Raw genomic sequence first — 21,136 nt, forward strand, 5'->3', positions numbered from 1 at the left:
CATGAAAAACTAGGACAAGGTATACAATTCTTAGATCATAACTTTTCCCTTTCAACTCTCTGTAAGTCATTACTTCATTGTCTTCTGGCATTTTATTGTTACAGAGGAAAAATCTGAGGTCATTCTGATTTTAGTTCCTTTGAAAATAACCTATTTTTTTCTGCTTGTATGCTTGTAGGATTATATCTTTATCCTTGAAATTTAAAAACATTTGCCAGGACATGTCTTGGTGTTGATGATCTCTGTTGAACCTTCTCAGTCTCCAGTCTCAGGTATTTTTTTTTCAGAACTGGAAAGTTTTCTTATACTTTTGATTGATTAAAATGCTCTGTTTTTTTTCTTTAGGAACATCTGTTATTCATAGATTATTTCTATGTCCGTCCTCCATAGTTTTTTAATCTTTTCTTTCATTTTTTTTTCATTTATTCAAGTTTGTCCTCTGTGGCATGGATTCCGTTTTCTGCAGTGTCGATTCTAATATTTGCTATTCACAATACAGATTTAATTTTGGCTACTGTGTTTTCATTTCTTTATTCTTACCTCAACATACTCCTGTTTCATAAGCAGAATTCCCCTTAGGGGTACACTCCAAAAAACATAAGGTGGATTCAGGCCTAAAATGTATCTATTTTCTGAGGCCACAACCACAGGACCATACAGGAAAAAAAAAGCTTCTGAAAGGGTCCTCTAAAACTTAAAAACATAGAACCAGAGGTCATTTCTACCCTAGTCTAGAAAATAGAACAGTCTTGAGTACCAGCAGGTCTTCAGTTGCTTAAGGAATAGCAAAGCAACCCATAAGGGGAACTTAACTAGAAATAATGGATTTTTCCAATTATATTGATTGCATTTTTTCCTCATTATAAAAATAATAGGTGATAAATGCATACAATTTTGAAAATACAGTACAAGAAGAAAATCCTATGACCCAGGTAACTACGGATAAGATTTTATATGTTTTGCCAGTTACATACACACAGGTTGGGGGGGCACAAAATTGGGGTCATGCTATTTAGTTTTGTATCCTTTTTAATTTAATATATTACAAGCATATTTTTGCATCATTAATTTTTTGAGGCCCTTATTTTAACCATTGCATAGTATTCCTACATATGAGTAGATGTGTTATGATTTATTTAACCAGTCCCCTGTTGGTCATTTAGATTGTTTTCTATTTTTCAGTATAATGAGTATGATGAATATCACTGTACATAAGTCTTTATGCACATCTCTGATATTTCCTTAGGATAAATGAGGAGCTGATTCTTAATCCTGTCATATTGGTAAGGATTATATACATTCCTTATTAAGAATATAAAATGCTTGTTTCTTATTGTTTCAGTGTGATTGCATAGAAGATTCTTTGGATTCTGAGCAATTTGATGGTATCTAAACTGAAATTCAAGAGAGGTTTCTCATGCCTCATCCTCAGCACCTTCATGAGACTCCTATTGCATATGCTTTGGGCAGGAGAACCACTGCTGATTTCAGGGAGTTTGGAAGGCAAATATACTTGTGGGAACTTGAGGGTGGTTAAAAAAAAAATATGGTCCTTGTTCATTCCTACAACCTGGTCTCCAAATTAGTACACCAGGTCTCTGGACCCTTTCTTTTTCTCTTCCCTTCCTGTTTTTTCAGGCTCTTATTCTTTGTGAGGAATTCTTTTCTCCCAGCGTTCATATGTATATTTCATTTCTACATAGGAGGATGTCAGTAGATGATACTTCCTAGTAATCTCAAGGTAGCATATCGTCAATCACAGATGATTTTTTTAGTTCTAGTATACTTGTACATGATGATCTCCTGCTGGACTCAAAGCATTTTTTTAAACGTATTTTATATTTTCTTAAAAGGTATCAGACAGCAACCTGGAAATGTGCATTGTTGTAACATACCATTACAACAAAACAATCTGTTTAATAAAGTTGCTTAAAATGAAATTTTTATTTAGTAAAATATTCTTATTTTTGACATTTGAGAATTTTCCTTAAAATACTTGGGAATACTCTAGAAGTCCTGAAACCTTGGCTCAGAATCACTGGTTTGAATTGTTCATCCTTTTTAAACCAGAAAGATGATCTTAAGTGATAATTTCATACCACAACCTTAGAAGTTATTTTGAAAACAATTCCTGCTGAAATGCAAGCTAACAGTCTCCTTTGTCCGATCTGTTCTGATGAGACCCATATTGTACGTTATTCTTATTTTTGACTTTTACACATTTCACACTAACAGAGTAAAGCATGATTAGCATTTCCTAACCTTTTCCAGTATTTCACATAATATTTGCATATGTACAATCTGCCAAGCTCTGCAGTTTTTTGGCTGGAAGGCATAATGGTGGGATGAGAGAGGATAAATACATTTGCCTCACTTTGAAACTATTCCTTTTTGTCTGTACTCATTCTTTGGCCACATTGTATAAAAATATACTACACGTATGAATGATCTCTTCACCCTACTTGGTGGGAAATTGGTTGTATTAAGTAGCAAAACAAGTATTTCAGCACTCTCCTGTACTTCTTCATTGCATTATGTCTTTAGAAGTTAACTGTAGAAATGTATCTATTACACAATTCAGGCAAAAGAGAGGGGACAGGAAGTAGCATTTACTGAGCATCTACTGTCCCTTGGTGGATACATTTAAGTACAACATCCCTGTGAGGTAGATATTATCTGCATCTTACAGATGAAGAAACTGAGGCTCAAAATGTTGAGTAACTTACCCAAGGCCAGGTAACTATAGCAGTAAGTGACAGAGCTGGGGTTTAAACCTGGTACTAGTGAGATGCATACCACATGTTTTTTTCCATCTGTTTCTTAAAATTAAAGAAATAAGTTTTCTTATTTATTAGATACTATTCCTTGAACTTTTGGAACTATAGAAATTGCAATATCAAGTCAGACTGGCCCATGTAACCTAATCTCTAGTGAAGCCAAGGGTCGTTTTTCAAAAAGGAAACTTACTAGCTACATGAGTAATTATGCTCATTTCTAATAGGTAATATTTGAATCCTTGTTTTGATGAAATGATACAAAAGGTTCGTTGAAGTAAAAGTGCTTTTTACAATAGATCTTTTTAAAGCTTCACCAATATGTAGGATAATGTTGGCTTTTATATTTCCTTCCTTAAAATTAAATTGTTCAAAATTTTCAATCTCTCCTAAACTCAGAAAGGAAGTAGACATTTTTGCAAAAAGTAGAGCATAAACTATCTTTCGATCATGTTTCACTTAATTTTTTTTTCAGATTGCTGTTAATTGGCTGGGTGAGTTGTTTAGGAAAGAAATGTAAGATTTATGGATTACATGAAGATGAAAGTAGCAAAGAGGCTGAGTAGCAGATTCAGAATCCTTTTTGTAGAGGCTGTAGCAATCCCATAGGGGATCAGAACTAGGAAAAGATGAATCAAAACCTTAAAATTTAAGGCTTTATTCATGATACTAACTGTACCAACAATTATACAAGGCTTAGTTGCAGTATAAAGAGGACAAGGATTTAATCAACAGAAAACTTAGTATGACTCAGCAGTGTGTTTTGGGCATTTCAAAAATAATGCGTATGTGAACTGCATTAGTAAAAGTTTATTATCTAGGACAAGGGAGGTGATATGCTCTTTACTCTGCATTGGTCGTATCAAGATTGGAATGTTAATTGAATGCAGTTCTGTATACTCCCCTTTAAGATGAATTGGGTGCATGCTCAGAGAAGAAGATGGCCTCATCTATCTGAAAGGAATGTTTAAAGGAACTTGAGTTGCCTAGTGAAGAACAGACTCAGGATGGTTTACAGTCATAGGTGTAGATTTACTTCCTGTTATTTTGCAGATAGAGTACAGGCAAGTTAGTCATCATATATTAGTAATCCTATTAAAGGGAATTTGTAGCTGAGGACAATTACTATATAATGAAGAGTTTTATCTGGTGAGGTAGTACATTCTTGTCCTGATAGTGTTCAAATCTAGGTGAGAATGGCAAAGAAAGAATTGAAGCATATGACGTTTATTTGGAACAAAAGGCTTTCAGGATCCCTTACCAATCTTAAACGTTTTGATTCCAAAATTAAAAGGACTTCATGGAGTATTATTTTATCCTCATGAAGCTACCTTATCTTAATAATAGTAATTTGCATTGGTACAGCCCTTTATGGTTTATAAAGTAGTTTCTTTTAAGTTATCTCAGTTTTTAGTCTTAACACTAACCCTTTGGGTAGACAGGGCAAATAGCCTCATTTTGAACAAATAAAGTAATAGGCTAGGAGACAGTCTGAACTGCCCAAAATAATAAAGCTTAGAAGGCAGACCTAGGACTCTATCTGTGGTCTACCATTTCAAGTTTAGTACTGTTTCTACTATGCCAGTTGGCCTTAAAAGTAAGTTCTAAGTCGTGACTCTTGCTTTGTATTACATTGAAAATTGCAAGGAGCAGATGGTTCTCAAATTATATTCCCATGGAAAGTGTAATTGTAGCTCAGTTAGATCAAGGGTTCTAAAAGTCAAATAATCGGGAGCCATTCAGCAGATCTGTGTTATAGGAGGAGAACTCTGTGTACAATTAATGAGAAAATCTAGTTTGTGCTACTAGGCGAATGATGTTACCATTCACTAAGATAGCAAATATAGGAGAAGTAGCAGATTGGTGAGCCATAAAAGGGCCGACTGAATTTTGGATGTAATTAAAATGGCTACCATTGATTGTGTACTAAGTGTCATTCACTGTGCTTAGAGTTTTATATCACTTTTCTCACTTAGTCTTTACAACAACTCTCTGAAGATGAGACTTTTTAATCTCTACTTCCCATACGAAGAAACTATAGCTTAGTTTAAATAACTTGTCCAAGGCTTCATGATTAGTTTAAGAGCAGAAATTTGAGTCTAAGTGTCTGACTCCAAAACTAGTGTTCTTAAGAGCTAGTTTAAGGTTTTGTCTGTGATGTTTGGATAAAAATGTTCAGTATTCAGTTGAATAAATGGTTGTGGCTTTTGGGAGAAAGATGTCTCCTGGAGTTATTTGAGTCCTTATCATAGAAGTGAGCAATACTATAGCCTCTAAAAGTGTCTTAGGATAATAAAGATTTTATACCTGTCTCCCATTTTCTCCATTGTAGCACCATTTCTGTGCTTTGTAATAATGTATAGGCATTCCCTGACCTAGGAACATACTCTCTTGAGTGTTTGAAAATGAAAGGTACTCTCTTTACAAGTCAGTAGACCTGTGAGATTCTCTAGGATGGATCTGTAGGTTGGGGGCCATGTTTTATTAACCATTCATCTACAGCTTGGCGCCTAGAACATAGCATGAATGAAATGCAATGGGTGGATGAATGGATGGATAAATAGGGATTCGGAGAGTAGATTCAGAGCAAATTCAGAGCAACTGCCTCATGTGGGATGTAGGGTAATGGGTGGGCTGCCTTTTATTTCCTAATTGATAATGCTCCAAAGATGGTTACCTTAGATCCTTCTACATTTGTTGAATTGACAAGTGGTCAGGGGCATTTATTCCTTTTTCCATTGAAGTTAACAGAGAAGACCCTGTGTTCCTGACTTCTGGTTTTGTTTTGTTATTAATTACACAAATAATACATACTCATTGTAGACACATTAGAAAATACAAATATGCAAAAACAAACATATTTTAAATTGTCTAAAATTCTACCACCCAGAAATAGCCACTGTTAACATTTTGGTGTATATCCTTCCAGAGTTTTTCCCATACAAATATATACATTGAAATATGTATATATTTATTTAAAATGGGATCATTACAATCCATTTTTTTGTAAACTGCTTTTTCACTTATTACATGTGACTGTCTTTCCATGTCAATAAATTTACATCTTTATTATCATTTTTAATGACTGTATAGTATTCCATTATATGGATGTACCATCATATATTTAACTAGTTCTCTATTGTTAAGAATTTAGGTTTCCAATTTGGAGTTCTTTTTGGAAAAAGTTATGGTGAGCATTCTTGTATGTACATCTTTGCACACTTGTTTTAATACAGACTTAGATTACCTTCCTGAAAGGTTGTGCTGATTTGTACTTTCTCCAGCAGTATACTCTGAGTGCTCTTTTCCCCATACTCATATTAGTGCTCGGTGTTATTTTTTCTGTTAATCATTACCAGTTTGAAAGGCAAAGGTATCTTTCGGTTAAATGCATTTATTTGATTAGTACTAAGGCTGAACTCTTTTTTCCCTTATTGCTCATTTCTGTTGAGGTTCATCATTTGTTCTTACAGGTTTGTAAAACAAATTTCTTTATGTATTGAGGATACCAATCCTTTGTCATATGTTGCTTTCTTTGTAATCAATTTGTCTTTTATCTTTTTTGTGTATGACAGATGACATTTTAAACTTTTATTGATTCAAATGTCATTTTTTCCTTTATGATTTCCACCCTCCTTACCCCATAAGTATTATTTACCTATAGTTTCTTCTAATACTTGTATAATTTTATTTTTGACATTTAAATGTTTTATGCATCTGGAATCGATTTTGATATGGAGATCTAGCTTACTTTTCCCGCAAAATAATCAGTTGCCCTGATTAATCAATGAAGTTGGAATTTAGAATGTGTTTTGCCAAAGAAAGCATTGTAAATGATAATTCAGTGAGGTTTAAATAACACCATTTGTAATGCATTTAACTATTAAAATAACCTCAAGGGCTCACCTGGAAAGGTAATCATCATTTATTATATCATTTCCATGGAAAATGTTTTTATAGTTAACTTTCAAAGCACAACCTGTTGCATATTGGCAACTACATACTTACATGGTGGTTTGGTACTTCATTAGAACCCTATAGGGGTGAAAATATTCCAATATGATTTTGTTTTGTCTGCCTTCATTTAACTTTAACTGATGTGAGATCTGTGTTTGGTAACTTTCTACTTGCTGTGCTTTTCACAGAATGGACAGCAAATTATGGATGAACCTATGGGAGAGGAGGAGATTAATCCACAAACTGTAAGTAAAATATTGTAACATAAGGAATATAGATAAATCAGATACCATAAAATTTAAGGAGTCTTATTTTTAAACTGAGCAAAGTAATGATCTTAGGTTATTAGAAACTTGCTGATGCTTTCACATTAATTTTACCAAAATATAGTCTTAAACATGCTAGTGCCATTTTTAAAACTGTTTAATTTAAGGACTGGTTTAAAGAGAATGACAAAACAAATTGCTTTATGTTGTTGAAAGTGTTTCATTAGTACCTTAAAGCTTATTTTTTTTTAAGATTTTATTATTTATTTGAGAGAGAGCATGAGCAGGGAGAAGGGGAGGGATAGGGACAAGCAGACTCCCTGCTGAGCAGTGAGCCCCATTAGGGGCTTGATCACAGGACCCTGGGATCACGACCTGAGCCAAAGGCAGATGCTTAACCAACTGAGCCACCCAGGTGCCCCCTTAAAGCTTATTTAAAAAAAAAATCAAACTACCCATAGATTTATTAGAGACAATAGAAGTATTTGACATAGAAGATGAACGTTCACCATTTCCTCATGTTGTTTTTTTATTCACTTCTAAGTCTCCAGCACCTAGACCAGTGACTGGTACGTAATAGACACTCATTAAATATTACATAAATGAATTAATAAATTTTCCTACCTTTAAGATAGCCATTGTTAGCAGCACAGTTAGTATCTTCATTTTATTCTGTACGTAAGGTAGTTATTACTGATATTTACAAAATATATATATTCTCCAACTTGCTCTTTTCACTTAAGTCCGGAACATCTTTTTATGACAGTACATGTAGATCTTCTTTTTAAATTGTTGCATGAGGGGCGCCTGGGTGGCTCAGTCATTAAGCGTCTGCCTTCGGCTCAGGGCGTGATCCCAGAATCCTGGGATCGAGCCCCACATCAGGCTCCTCTGCTGGGAGCCTGCTTCTTCCTCTCCCACACCCCCTGCCTGTGTTCCCTCTCTCGCTGGCTGTCTCTCTCTCTGTGTTAAATAAATAAATAAAATCTTTAAAAAATAAAAAAATAAAAAATAAATTGTTGCATGATACTCTGTTTTTTTGAGATTTTATTTATTTGAGACAGAGCAGGGGTGGGGGTGGGGAGGAACAGAGGGAGAGGGACAAGCAGACTCCATGCTGAGCAGGGAGCCCCACATGGGGCTCGATATCAGGACCCTGAGGTCATGACTTGAGCTGAAACCAAGAGTTGGACACTTAAACAACTGAGCCATCCAGGCACCCCTGTTGCATGATACTCTGTATTTTATGAATGCCCTACACGTAATGTAATTTTCCCCCTATTTATTTTTGTGAACTTGTGTTTCAGTAAGATATAGTCTTAGAGAACGATATGTTAGAACAAAGGGTATGAACATTTAAATCTCAATAGACATAGGAGTCCCTGGCTGGCTCAGTCAGAAGAGCATGCGACTCTTAATCTCAGGATCATGAGTTCGAGCCCCACGCTGGGTGTAGAGATTACTTAAATAAATTTTTTTAAAGATTTTATTTATTTATTTGACAGAGAGAGTGAGAGAACACAAGCAGGGAGAGCAGTAGAGGGAGAGGGAGAAGCAGGCTCCCCGCTGAGCAGGGAGCCCGAAGTGGGGCTCGATCCCAGGACCCCAGGATCATGATCCGAGCCAAAGGCAGACACTTAACCAACTGAGCCACCCAGGCACCCCATAAATAAATATTTTGTTAAAAACTAAATAAATCCCAATAGACAGTCCCAGATTGCTGTCCGAACCAAAAAGATTGTAAAAATGTTACTGTATGAGAGTACCTGTTCAACCATACCCTATACAACACTGGATATTATTAGAAATTATTTTTCATTCAAGACACTCTAAATAAGTAATACTTTCTCATTTCAGTTTGCATCTCATTTGATTATTAGTGAAGTTGGGTATCCATGTATTACTGGCTTTTGTGTTTTTGGTTGCTTATCTCCTTATGGTCTATGTGATCATATATATTCTGGACATTAACTCCACATCCTTAATGTATCTTGCAAATATTTTCTCATTTTTTTAACATCGATTATGTTGTCTTTCATTGTATGTATACAGAAGTTTTCATTTTTGAGTGATTAGATCTGGCTTCGGGGTTTTGTGTGTTGGTTAGAAGATCCTTCCCTGCACCAAGGTTCTAAAAATAACCTCTTATATTTTCTTCTGCCACCTCTGTGGTTTTGTGTTTTACATTTAGATCTGTGGTCTACTTGGAATCGTAGTACCCATTATGACATAGAAATCTAACTTTTCTTTTCAAATAGTCTATTGTCCTAATCTCTACTTACTGAACAAATGAAACCTATTAAACTTATTTTGATTCTTTTTTATCATATATAAAATTGCTATAGTCTCCTTGTATTAGTTTCCTAGAGCTGCTGTAACAATATACCACAAACTGGGTGGCTTAAAATAACAGAAATTTATTCTCTCACATTTGGGAGGACACAATATGTGTGTCGACAGAGCCATGCTCTTTGAAGGCTCTGGGAGGGGATCTGTCCTTGTTTTTTCCAGCTTCTGGTGGCTGCCAGCAGTCCTTGGCATTCCTTGGCTGCATCACTCCATTCTTTACCTTCATTGTCACGTGGGTTTTTCCCTATGTGTCTCCGTGTCCAAATTTCCTTCTTCACATAAGGATACCAGTCATTGGATTAGGGCCCACCTTACTCCACTATGACCTCATCTTAACATTATTGAACCTACAAGGACGCTGTGTTCAAAAAAGATCACATTCCCAGGTACTGGGTTTAGAAATTGAACATACCTTTTTGGGAGACACAGTTCAACGCATAGCATCCCTGAATGTCTTGACTTCACATGCATTTTCAGATACTGTACATTTATTATATGTTTTTTATATGTGGCAAGGCAAGCCCTCCCACCGTTTTCCTTTTCAAAATTGTGGTCTTATGCATCTTCCAGATGAACTTAATCAATTTATCCAGTACTCCTGAAAAAGTTATTGGGATTAAATATGCTAATTAACATGAAGAAAAATATTTTAATGTTGAGTCTTCACATCCCCAAAACATTTATTCTGATATTCTTCTTTATCCTTTATCAAAATTTTATGGTTTCTTACATATAGTTTTGTACATTAATTTATTAAGGTAATTCATGGGTATTTTATAGTTTTTGTTATATTGCAGTGGGATTTCTTCTCTGCTGTCTTCCATCTGGTTATTGCTAATACATAAAAATGTTAAGTGTTGGAGCACCTGGGTGGCTCACTCGGTTAAGCATCTGCCTTTGGCTCAGGTCATAATCCCAGGTCCTGGGGTCAAGCACCCACATAGGTCTCCCTGCTCAGCGGGGAGTCTACTTCTCCTCTCTTCTCCTCTCCCTCTGCCCCTCCCCCTGCTTGTGCTCTCTCTCTCTCTCTGTTTCTGTCTCTCTCAAATAAAGATCAAATAAATAATCTTTAAAAAATGTTAAATGTTTCTATATGCTTTTTAAGGTATTTGAAAAGTTTTCAGAAATCAAATTGTCATGAACGTTTTGTCAGTTATGGAACAGTGAGATCATTATACTCTTCTTAAAATCCTTCAGTTGTTTTGTGCTTCCTTCAGATGAAGTACAAACACTGCCGTGTGACCTATCAGGCCCTAATAAGGACTTTGTGTACTTCTCTCTATCATCCCCAGCCGCACTCCTCTACCTTCTCCTGAAAGTGCAGTCACTCCAGTGTATCAGGTTTTCTTTTGTTCCTGGGCCTTCATAGGTGATACTCCCTCTCTCAGAATTTTTTTCCCCTAGCACCCCTTCCAGTTAACTCCCAATTATCCTTCAGGTCCAAGTTTGATATCACTTCAACCGAGACATCTTCCTGACACAACCACCAGTTCCATTTCCGCCTTGAGTTAAGTGTTTTTCATTTGTGCTGCTGTAGCAGCCTATGAGTACCCTAAATGGGAATACCACATTAGATTCCATTACTTATTTACTTATTCCCTACTAAACTGTGAGCTTGACCATGTCTGACTTATTCCTTGTTTTATATCCCCTACTATACTGTCAGACTTGACCATGTCTGATTTATTCCTTGTTTTATATCCAGTATCCAGTAGGTGTTCAATAAGTGCTTGTTAATTAAATGAGTGCATAAATTAACTGTTGGCTAGCACAGGAGCCCAGGCATGGAACCTGTGCCTGAGGTTACCTTCACATTTAGTCTAGCTTTCTGTACCTCCCAGGCCATTTGAGGCATTCTATTTCATTCATCTGGAGTATATATTTATTAGCTTTTAAGCAAACATAAAAAACAGAAAGCATCAATACTGATTTTTCTGCTGCCAGTTACCTGTTTTTCTTAGGTAACAATTTCTTTGGAAGGAAAATCTTCAAATTTCTTATTCTCTCTGTAATCTAAAAACATTTTCCATTGTGATATTATATGGCTCATACTTTCCCTCAGAGTACTCACGGCATTAGTAACCATACATCTGGAAGAAAATTGCATTTTATAACCAGGTTGAAAAGGTACAGGACGGGGTTGTGATATAGAGCCCTACACTGAGCTCCATACTAGGCGCTCTACCCCACCCTCTTCCCTTCCCGCCCCTGAATGAGTGTGCTCACACTCTCTCTCAAAAAAAGAAAGAAAAGAAAAGGTTCAGGACTATGGTATTACTAGCAGTGTGGGTGAAGTTGTTGAGCAGATCATTCCAGATTATAGGAATTAGGATTGAGTATAAAAAGCCTAATATTTACTCTTTCATTGATGGTATTAATTGTCAAAATATGTATTAGCCTTATACTTTTAAATTGTATTTGTCTTTAATGTACAACTAAAAGTTTTCGTTTTGTCAGTTACTGATAATTTAAATAACAAAAGTTGAGATGTTCCATTAGTTATCTGTTTGATGCATATCAAATTACCCCAGGCTTAGTAGCTTAAAACAACATACATTTCTTTTTTTTTTTAAAGATTTTATTTATTTATTTGACAGAGATAGAGACAGCCAGCGAGAGAGGGAACACAAGCAGGGGGAGTGGGAGAGGAAGAAGCAGGCTCATAGCGGAGGAGCCTGATGTGGGGCTCGATCCCGTAACGCTGGGATCACGCCCTGAGCCGAAGGCAGACGCTTTAACCGCTGTGCCACCCAGGCGCCCCTAAAACAACATACATTTCTTATCTCACAGTTTCTGTGGGTCATTAATCTGGGCACGGCTTAACTGGATCCTTTGGTTCAGGGTCTCTTACAGACTGCAGTGAAGGAGTTGGCCAGGGCTACGTTCTTATCTGAACCTTGACAGGAAAAAGGTTCTTCTTCCAAGCTCACGTTAGCCCAGATTCTTGGCCCATAGAAACTGTAAGATGATAATTGTATGTATGGAGCTTGTCAACTGGCAGGCTTTCTTATAGGTTGATTGGCCCCTTTTTAATGGGCTAGAACACAGAGTATGATGAATAGCCAGTTTGGACCACAAGACGGTAGGATGGTTGGAGAATAACAAGGAAGAAGAAACCTGAGTCCTTTATTGACCTAATGATCTTGTGATACCTTTTTACCCTAATTTACCCTCTTACCTATGGACTGCTGCATGAGAGAAAAATAGGCACTTAACTTGTTTGAGCCATTGCATTTTGGGGTCTTTTTGGTACAGCATCTTAGTCTGAACTCTGACTACAGCTAATCATTAATTAATGAAGTGCTTAATGAATTTCTATTAGGTGCCAAGAGTTCTGCTAGGTTGTTGGAGACACAAAAGCATATGAGGGAAACTTGCAGTCTTCAAATGGCAAAATAAGTTGTTTTTGTCTTCTTTTCTGGTAAATAATCACCTAGAACATCAAGGAAAATAAGAAACAGAAATGTGGTCTTTAAATTAGAAGACTTCTGTAATTTGAACCACGACATGTAAATATGAAAAGTAGATAAAAGAGTCATAACAAGAGGAAGTTAAAGGACCTAAGTGCTTTTAGAGGGGTATAGCAGCAGGAAGCATGCCTTATTTATTGCCCTCACAGTTCCAGAAGAGCTCAAGAGTGAGGTTGCCAGGTACCATGGAAAGTGGAGGAATAGCACGGGGCTGAGAACAGAGATTGGTTGAATGTCATTATAAACAGCCTCCACTCACTCCTCTCTCCTATCCCTGGAAGAGACAGAAGTTATTTTATAGAGAAAAATGAATCAGAATGGCTCCAGACTTGGGAAACCCTAGGTATAGTAGGAAGTGGGGTGAGGCACTGGGCTAGAAACAGGGAGATCAAGTGAAAGCCTACTACTAGATGGTGTTATCATCCCCTTCACTTACCCATCCAGGCAGGAAAGTAAAGCCTTCTTTCCTGAAGAAATTGAATGGTCCCTGATAAAAGACCTTCAAAAGCAGACATTTAGGAGATCTTCACTGTAAAGTCTATTGGGCCAATTAACCTGCCCAAGCAGCCTAACAGTTGACAAGCTCCAGAACATTTGGTCCACTTCTTAGTGTCTCACTCTTAAGTATGACTGAAAAGCCAAATATCACTGGACATTTCAGAAAGGCTTCCAGATGAAAGAATAAGCTCTTGAAGGAACAGACAGTGCAATAAGGAAAAAGAAAAGTTAAAATTAATATCTTCTGAGTGCTAAAAGAAAAAATTGATATGCTAAAATAAGAGTAGGATGCTATTTTTTAATCAGAAAAAGAAATGCTTAGAATTAAAAATGGGATAGAAATGTTTTACATTTTAGTAGAATATTTAAAAGCTAATATTAAGGAAATCTCTAAAAAATAGAGTAAGAGAAAGAGATAGAAAATAGAAGAGAAAAAGAAAGAGAAGCAGTCTAACACCTACTTAATAGGAATTCCAGAGACAACAGGGAAATGGAAAGGAAGAAATTAGGAAAGAAATATGATAAGATATTTGTTTTTTCCTCCATTTTAATGTCTCTGAAATTGAAATGTTTGTTAAAGTCAATGGTGTGACTCATTTTAATTGGCAGCATTTTCTTCTGTAATGGTACAGTAATAATCATACTCTTAGATTAGATGGAGTACTAAAATACAAAAAAAATTTCCCTAATGTGAGGACTGTGAGTTGCTGGATTAAAACAGCCTACTGGAAGCCTGTTAATAAAAACAAACAAACAAAAATGCCTACTCTCAAGCGGAATCATTGTGAATTATCAAACACCAGTGATAGAAAACCCTAGAAGTTTTATTGGACTGAATGTGTCCCTCCGCCCCCCGCAAAATTTATATGTTGGAGCCTAATCCCCGATGTAATGGTGTTTGGAGGTGGGGCCTTTGGGAGGTAGGTAAGTCATGAGGGCAGATACCTCGTAAATAGGATGAGCGCCCTTATAAAAGAGACCCCAGAGAGCTCCCTTGCTCCTTCTGCCATGTGAAGACACAGCAAGAAGATGGCTGTCTATGAACCAGGAAACAGATTCTCACCAGAAACCAAGTCTGATGGTGATTTGGATTTGGACTTCCTAGCCTCCAGAACTCTGACAAATAAATTTCTGTTGTTTATCATAAGTGACTTAGTGTAGGGTATTCTGTTACAGCAACTCAGATGGGCTAAGACAAGCTTTTAGAGATTTTTAAAATATATAAAGGATGGGGTGTAATAATAATATGAAACATTTTAACATTGGACGTTAGAAGACAAGGAACAATGCCTTTGAAGTGCTTAGTGAAAATGATTTTCAACCAAGATATTTTCAGACATATACCTATTTTTAGGAAGTTGCTGGAAAGTGGGCTCCGCCAACATGAGATGGTTGTTAACTAAGAAAAAGACAGGAGATTCAGGCAACAAAGGATCCAACATTTATAAGCACAATGAAGAAAGTTCCTTCACAGTGTGATGAATAAAGGGTTCTTGAGAAGACTAGTTCATTCAGTAGGTTTAGAGAGTACTCAGTCCAGATTGAAGCAAACAGATGATTCCAGGAAGGCGGTCTCCAAGGGAGAAAAATAGAAGTGATGAATTATCCAATAAGTTTGAGTACTGAAAATTCACTTAAGATGCAGAGTGAGAAGAATTTGAGATAAGCAAAAAGCAAATTTTAAAATAAACCAACTGCACACTTAAGAAGAAAACAGAAGTTGTACACAAGAAATGTAACTAGAGTATATTCCTTACCTTGGCAGTGAACAATGTTTGCATAGTCGTAATAATAAAAAAACTAAATACTGATTTAACCAAAATTTGTGATGAGTGTTAAGTCATCTCTAATAGGATGTCTAAAGATAATATCTGAAATTGATGAGTCAAGAGGAAGTAGTATAAGGTTATTCTTTTTCCTTAAGTTTTTATTTAAATTCCAGTTCGTTACGTACAGTGTAATATTAGTTTCAAGTATACTATAGTGATTTAGCACTTCAATACATCACCTGGTGCTCATCAGGACAAGTGTGCTCCTTAAGCCTCATCACCTGTTTAAGCCATCCCCCCCACCTCCCCTCTGGTAACCATTAGTTTGTTCCCTATAATTAAGAACAATGTTTGGCACCTCTCTTTTTTTCTCCTTTGCTTGTTTGTTTTGTTTCTTAAATTCCACATATGAGTGAGATCATACGGTTTTTGTCTTTCTCTAGTGGACTTATTTCACTTAGCGTAATACTCTCTAGCTCCATCCATGTCGTTGCAAATGGCAAGATTTCGTTCTTTTTGATGGCTGAGTAATATTCCATTGTATCTATGTACTACTTCTTTATCCATTCATCGGTTGATGGACACTTGGGCTGTTTCCGTTATTTGACTGTTGTAGATAATGCTGCTATAAACATCGGGATGTGTGAATCTCTTTGAATTAGTGTTTTTGTATTCTTTGGGTCAATACCTAGTATTGTGATTGCTGGACCATAGGATAGTTCTATTTTTAACTTTTTGAGGAACCTCCATACTGTTTTCCAGAATGACTGCACCAGTTTGCATTCCCACCAGCAGTGCAAGAGGGTTCCTGTTTCTCCACATCCTCGCCATCACCTGTTGTTTCTTGTGTTGTTGATTAGAGATAAATACCAGAGGGAGCAATGAAAAGAGCTGAAAGGGTACCAGGAGCACTAGGTACTGCTGCTTTTTGGTCATATAAGCCTTACAGCACAATTTGACCATTTAACTGTTGATAAAAATTTAAGTTAACTAGAATTTAAAGTAAAACTAGTTACAACTGGTATAATGAGGTAAAAATTCACAGAAGACATAAGATTTCAGTACAGATTTTTAGAAGTAAATGTCAATATTTGGGTGAAGGCATTCTCATGGGAAAGTGCTGTAAACAAAAGCCAAAGGGGGGAAAATGTGAGAGGTAGCTAAATCAGTTTGATTAAAATGATAATCATAAAAGAAAGGTGAATTTCTCCTAAACATAAAATACCTTCACTCAGATCTTCTTGACATACAGAGCTGCCCCTGTGTTGTATCTTGAACATGTCCCATGGTTTCTCCCTGTGGCAGAGCCATTTCATTCTGGCTGGATTGTTTCCTCCTTCACACCTCATCTCTTCTCTATTCCCTTTGTTCTTTGCCCTACAATCAATCTGCCTTCCTCCCAGATCCTAGATCCACTTCTCTTCCGTTTCCTGAAATTGTAATACTTTTTTCCTTTATTCTGGCTTTTTAAAGGTTCAGTCCTTTCTTGTCTTTACTCACCTGAGGTAAAAACTTTTATATTCTCCATGTATCTCATAAAATATAAGAACATTGGGGCACCTGGGTGGCACAGCGGTTAGGCGCCTGCCTTCGGCTCAGGACGTGATCCCGGCGTTGTGGGATCGAGCCCCACGTCGGGCTCCTCCGCTGTGAGCCTGCTTCTTCCTCTCCCACTCCCCCTGCTTGTGTTCCCTCTCTCGCTGGCTGTCTCTCTGTCAAATAAATAAATAAAATCTTAAAAAAATAAAAATAAAAATGAAAAATAAATTGATTCATACCAGAATATAACAGGTAGTCATCACCTTCCTCTATCTCCCTCCCCTAGGGATCTTTGCATATTAATCCATATTTATGTATAATTCATTAAATTTTTCACCAATTAACTTGTTTTAGCTGGTGTCGTTTTTGTTCTCTCTCCCCTACTGGAGAGACTTGATTATTTTTAGCCTTTATTCTGGCGGGGGTGGGGAGAGACTACCTCATAGCAGAAGATAAGAGTGAGTGCTATATAGTACCTCAAGCCAAGATATCTTCCTGGACTCTGGGATTTCCTATCTTTTGTCAGCTGGCTAGAGGACTCCCATGTTCTGCATGATCCATGCTGAAGAAATAGGGAGTCTTGACTGTTTATGTCTCTATAGTCATCCAAGAACCATCATTAAAGCAATTTCTTGCTTAGTTGGGAAATAATTCTCTTAGTGATTCTTGCAGTACTGGGCAAAGGTTCTGAGGCTTCAGAATTAAAGGAGATAAATAAGTACCTAGCACAAAGTAGGAACGCAGTAAGTGTTCATTTTCCTGTCCTCTTCCTTCCAGAGTCTGATCCTACTCTTTCATACTATTCACCCGGGATGAAGTATGCCCTTTAGGTACTAGGATAGTTTCCGGTAATTTTGTGGCTGACAATAGGCCTGGCCTCACACAAAATTGTGAAATGAGTTAATTTTCTCTTAACTTGGTCCTTTGACCCTTCTATTTCTCTTATTTATTTCTGGTGATCATGCATGCATCAATTATTAATGACATCAACTTTGTAAATATTATATGACTGTAGTCTTAAACACTATATTTATCAACTCAGTCTTTGTAGCTCCTGTATCATAGTCACATGCGTGATTGTCAAGAATTAGAGAAAGCTTGTTAAAAGTAATAGTGATAGAAATGGCTTAAAAAGGTACAGTGAAGATATTTCATAGATGACCTTAAATGCCAGGTTAAGGAGCAGCACCCCTATGAAGAACACAGGCAGCACACTGACAGTGCCTGCATTCTTCACAAATCCCCTGAAGTCATGATAGGCCTTTAGTGGTAATTTCTTCCAACTCGCACACATGCTTTTACTCTAGCGATTATTTATATAGTAACCCTAAGGCTACAGTAATGTGTATGATGGCCTTCACAGTATCCAGGGAATTTCTCCAATTCCCAGTTGTCTGGTGATTTCCTCCATTTCCTTGAAGGTTCCCTCAGGCTGCCTTAAACCTTGCATTTGAACATCCGAAGTGATACTCATAGCCATGAGTCCAGAAGATACTTGCACACCTCTTGCAGTCATCATGGGTTCAACACAAAATAAACTATAGAAGGAGAAGCCCTAGCATAGTAGACAATAGACAGTGAAGAACCACTCAACACAGGAAAGTACAATAGAGTGCTCATTGGCAGGGAACATTTGTGGAGTGGTACATTAACAGAACTTACTGATTAATTGTGTAGAGTATTGTCTGTTGTTCTAACTCTCATTGGCTGAGAGTATATTTTAGCGCTCAGAGCATGGGAAAAATATAATCTAGTGCATGTAAGTATATACCACTTAGGAAAATATTTCTGAGATCAATAACATTATAATTAGCACTGCATGGTAGCATTAAATCGATATGTGTATAATTGGCAAATTTTCCAAACATGTAAGGTTTCCCTTTGCTATATTTTTGGCTCTTTCAGGGCTATTTTTTCACTTCCTAGTGTCCCTTTCATCCACCCATAAGGGCTTTTAAAAAAAATAAAATCACCCCTTTTTTTCATGGCTTGCGTACCTCATATGGTGCCTCTGATCCAAAATTGCTTCTCCTCTGCTGCAGTCTACACATTTTTTCAGTTTGAGTGATCTGATCCACAATTGGAAAGAGAGCAAACTGATTTGATTAAGTTCTGTTCAAGTATGACTGGTATATTGAGTCAATCTGAAATACTGTCATATATTGAAAGTTGTAATAACCTCTTTACCTACCTGAGGGGGGAAAAGCGTGGATAGATTGACAAACGATACCACCTAGGATGTATCACTGCTTCCTGCAGTATTCCTACCTGCACTGGTACAGCTCCCCCTTGACCTCTCTCCATGCTTGGGGGAAATGTTGCAAGCGGTCATTGAGACAGGACCTTAGAAGGAACCCATCTCAGTGCTCTAGGAAGCCACTACAATTTGCTTAAGGTTGGTGATATTTCCTATCTCTGATTTAAAACCTTAGAACTTTAGCACTTTGCAACATTATCTACTGATGGACATGTGCTAGAGAGTAATTCTTCTGTACTTAAATGGAAACCCTTAGATATTACCCTAGGTATTAAACCCTTCAGTACCTGAAAAACTGATCGATACAAGAAATCATATCCAAAGGAATCATTTTAGAAAATATGTCCATTTAAAGTTTCTATCCTAGGGGTTGATTTTTCTCTAGCATGGTTCTACTTTCATGGAGTTATGAAAATGGTTGATTAATTGGGTTTGACTAGGGTCGGGGTTTTGCCAGACAAATAAAATGTATGGTGTAGAAAAGTGTTCAGGAACTCTGCTATGGACCCTCTACTGAGCTGTGTTTCTTCTGGGTCTTATTATAAGTTTTAGCACCTCCTGGTTTCTGACCTAAGTCAGCCACTGGCCATGCATAATACACACTCCTTCCCCAGATAGACTTGCCTGGTTATGCTCCCACCAACATCACAGCCATTCTGACTTTCAAGAAAGTATGAACTTGAACAATAGGTTCCTTAACTTCTCTTTACCCCTCAGTTTCTGCATCTGTAGTATGGATAATAGTACTTATCTCAGTGTGGTGAAAATTAACTGAGATAATTTCATGTAAGCACAGTGCTTAAAATATAGTATCTTAAATGATATTGTTAGAATTATACTTGAAAGAAAAATTCATTAATAAATGAGAATTCAAATAAATGAACTAAGGATTCAGTGAAAGAAGCTAGAAAAAGAACTACAAAGTAAATTTCTAGAGATCCAGAAGAAGGAATTAAATACAAATTCCAAAATTAGTGAATGAGAAAACAGGGCGGGGGGGGGAGGCAAATATACAACATTCAGAAAGCAAAACACGATACAGTCACAGGTAGGAAAGAGTTTAAAACATCTTAACAACAGAAATATTTATAGATGAAATGATAAAATATCTGGGGTTTGCTTCAAAATAATTAACTATGGGAATGAATTATGGGAATAATTATGGGGGAAGTGAGTATATGATGCAAGATTGGCTGTGAGTTAATAATTGTTAAAGGTGAGTGCTAGATACATGACGGTTTGTTATACTAGTCTGTCTACTTTAGATATGCTTGACATGTTCCTTAAGTTTAAAAACGTAGAATACTAAGTGTAACTGTATACTCATATAAAAGTCTTGCTGAAACGTGGTTTTCTAGGAAAATCTAAATATCATTTGGGAAGGGATAGAAAAACTGAATATACCAATAGCAAGGGAGAAATTTAAGGTGTTAAACTCTTTGCCTCCCAACTACAGTGCCAGGCCTCTATGATTTCATGGAGAAATCTTTGAAACTTTTCAAGGAATAGATCATTCCTGTAGTCCTTAAGTTGTCCCAGAGCATAGGGAAAAATTGACATTGCCTTCTAGTTTGTTTTTTAAAGTTAGCATAGCCCTGAAAATAAAAGTTAACACACAAAAGGAAACTGCCAATTTAACTTATGGCTATAGGTGCAAAAATCCTTTAAAAAAATTGCAAATCAAATATATATATTAAAACAGTGGATTTTTCCCAGAAATACAAACATATTAGGACATCTGTTGATTTACATTATGAAATCGTTAGGTCAAAGGGGATAAATTAAGTGACTATATAAATAGATAATAAGACATTTTATAAAATTGACTATTCATTCCTCTTTTAGTAAAGAGGAAATAGTCTGACCTTAACATGATAAAATAATGTCTAAAACCAAATGTTAACATCGTATCTGAATGATTTAGTGAATATATTCCCAAGTCATGATCAAGTAGTGTTTATTGGTGCTTGCTTTATGGTCCATAGACTGAGAAATTTGGGGTTTGTTTTGTGACAGGGAAGCATTGAAGAATTTGAGATAGATAGGGGCATGACCCAGTCTGATTTCTGTTTTAAGATTATTCTGGCTATATACTAAGCTTCACTCATTCTTTTTCCCACTGCAGTAGCGGAGCTTACAGAGACCATATGGCCTGCAAAGCCAAAAACATTTACTGTCTGGTCCTTTACAGAAAAAAGCGATAATATGTAGAGTATGGTTCAAGCGTGTGTGTGTGTGTGTGTGTGTGTGTGTGTGT

General features: G+C 36.6%; 1 protein-coding gene across 5 annotated transcripts in view; it reads left to right on the forward strand.

Moving 5' to 3' along the window:
• RPS6KA3 (ribosomal protein S6 kinase A3) overlaps positions 1-21,136 on the forward strand; it is a 110,771-nt gene that overhangs the window by 23,117 nt on the left and 66,518 nt on the right. For 3 of the 5 annotated variants that reach the window (XM_040633573.1, XM_040633566.1, XM_040633569.1), the window contains exon 2: positions 6,920-6,976. In XM_040633573.1, coding sequence (XP_040489507.1) covers positions 6,920-6,976 — 57 coding nt within the window. Of the gene's footprint in view, positions 1-238; positions 273-1,237; positions 1,284-6,919; positions 6,977-21,136 lie in introns of those variants that run through there. The other 2 variants (XM_040633579.1, XM_040633584.1) reach the window with 2 other exon arrangements.

Source organism: Ursus maritimus, assembly GCF_017311325.1.
Source record: "Ursus maritimus isolate PB19 chromosome X unlocalized genomic scaffold, ASM1731132v1 scaffold_X1, whole genome shotgun sequence".
Lineage (NCBI taxonomy): Eukaryota > Metazoa > Chordata > Mammalia > Carnivora > Ursidae > Ursus > Ursus maritimus.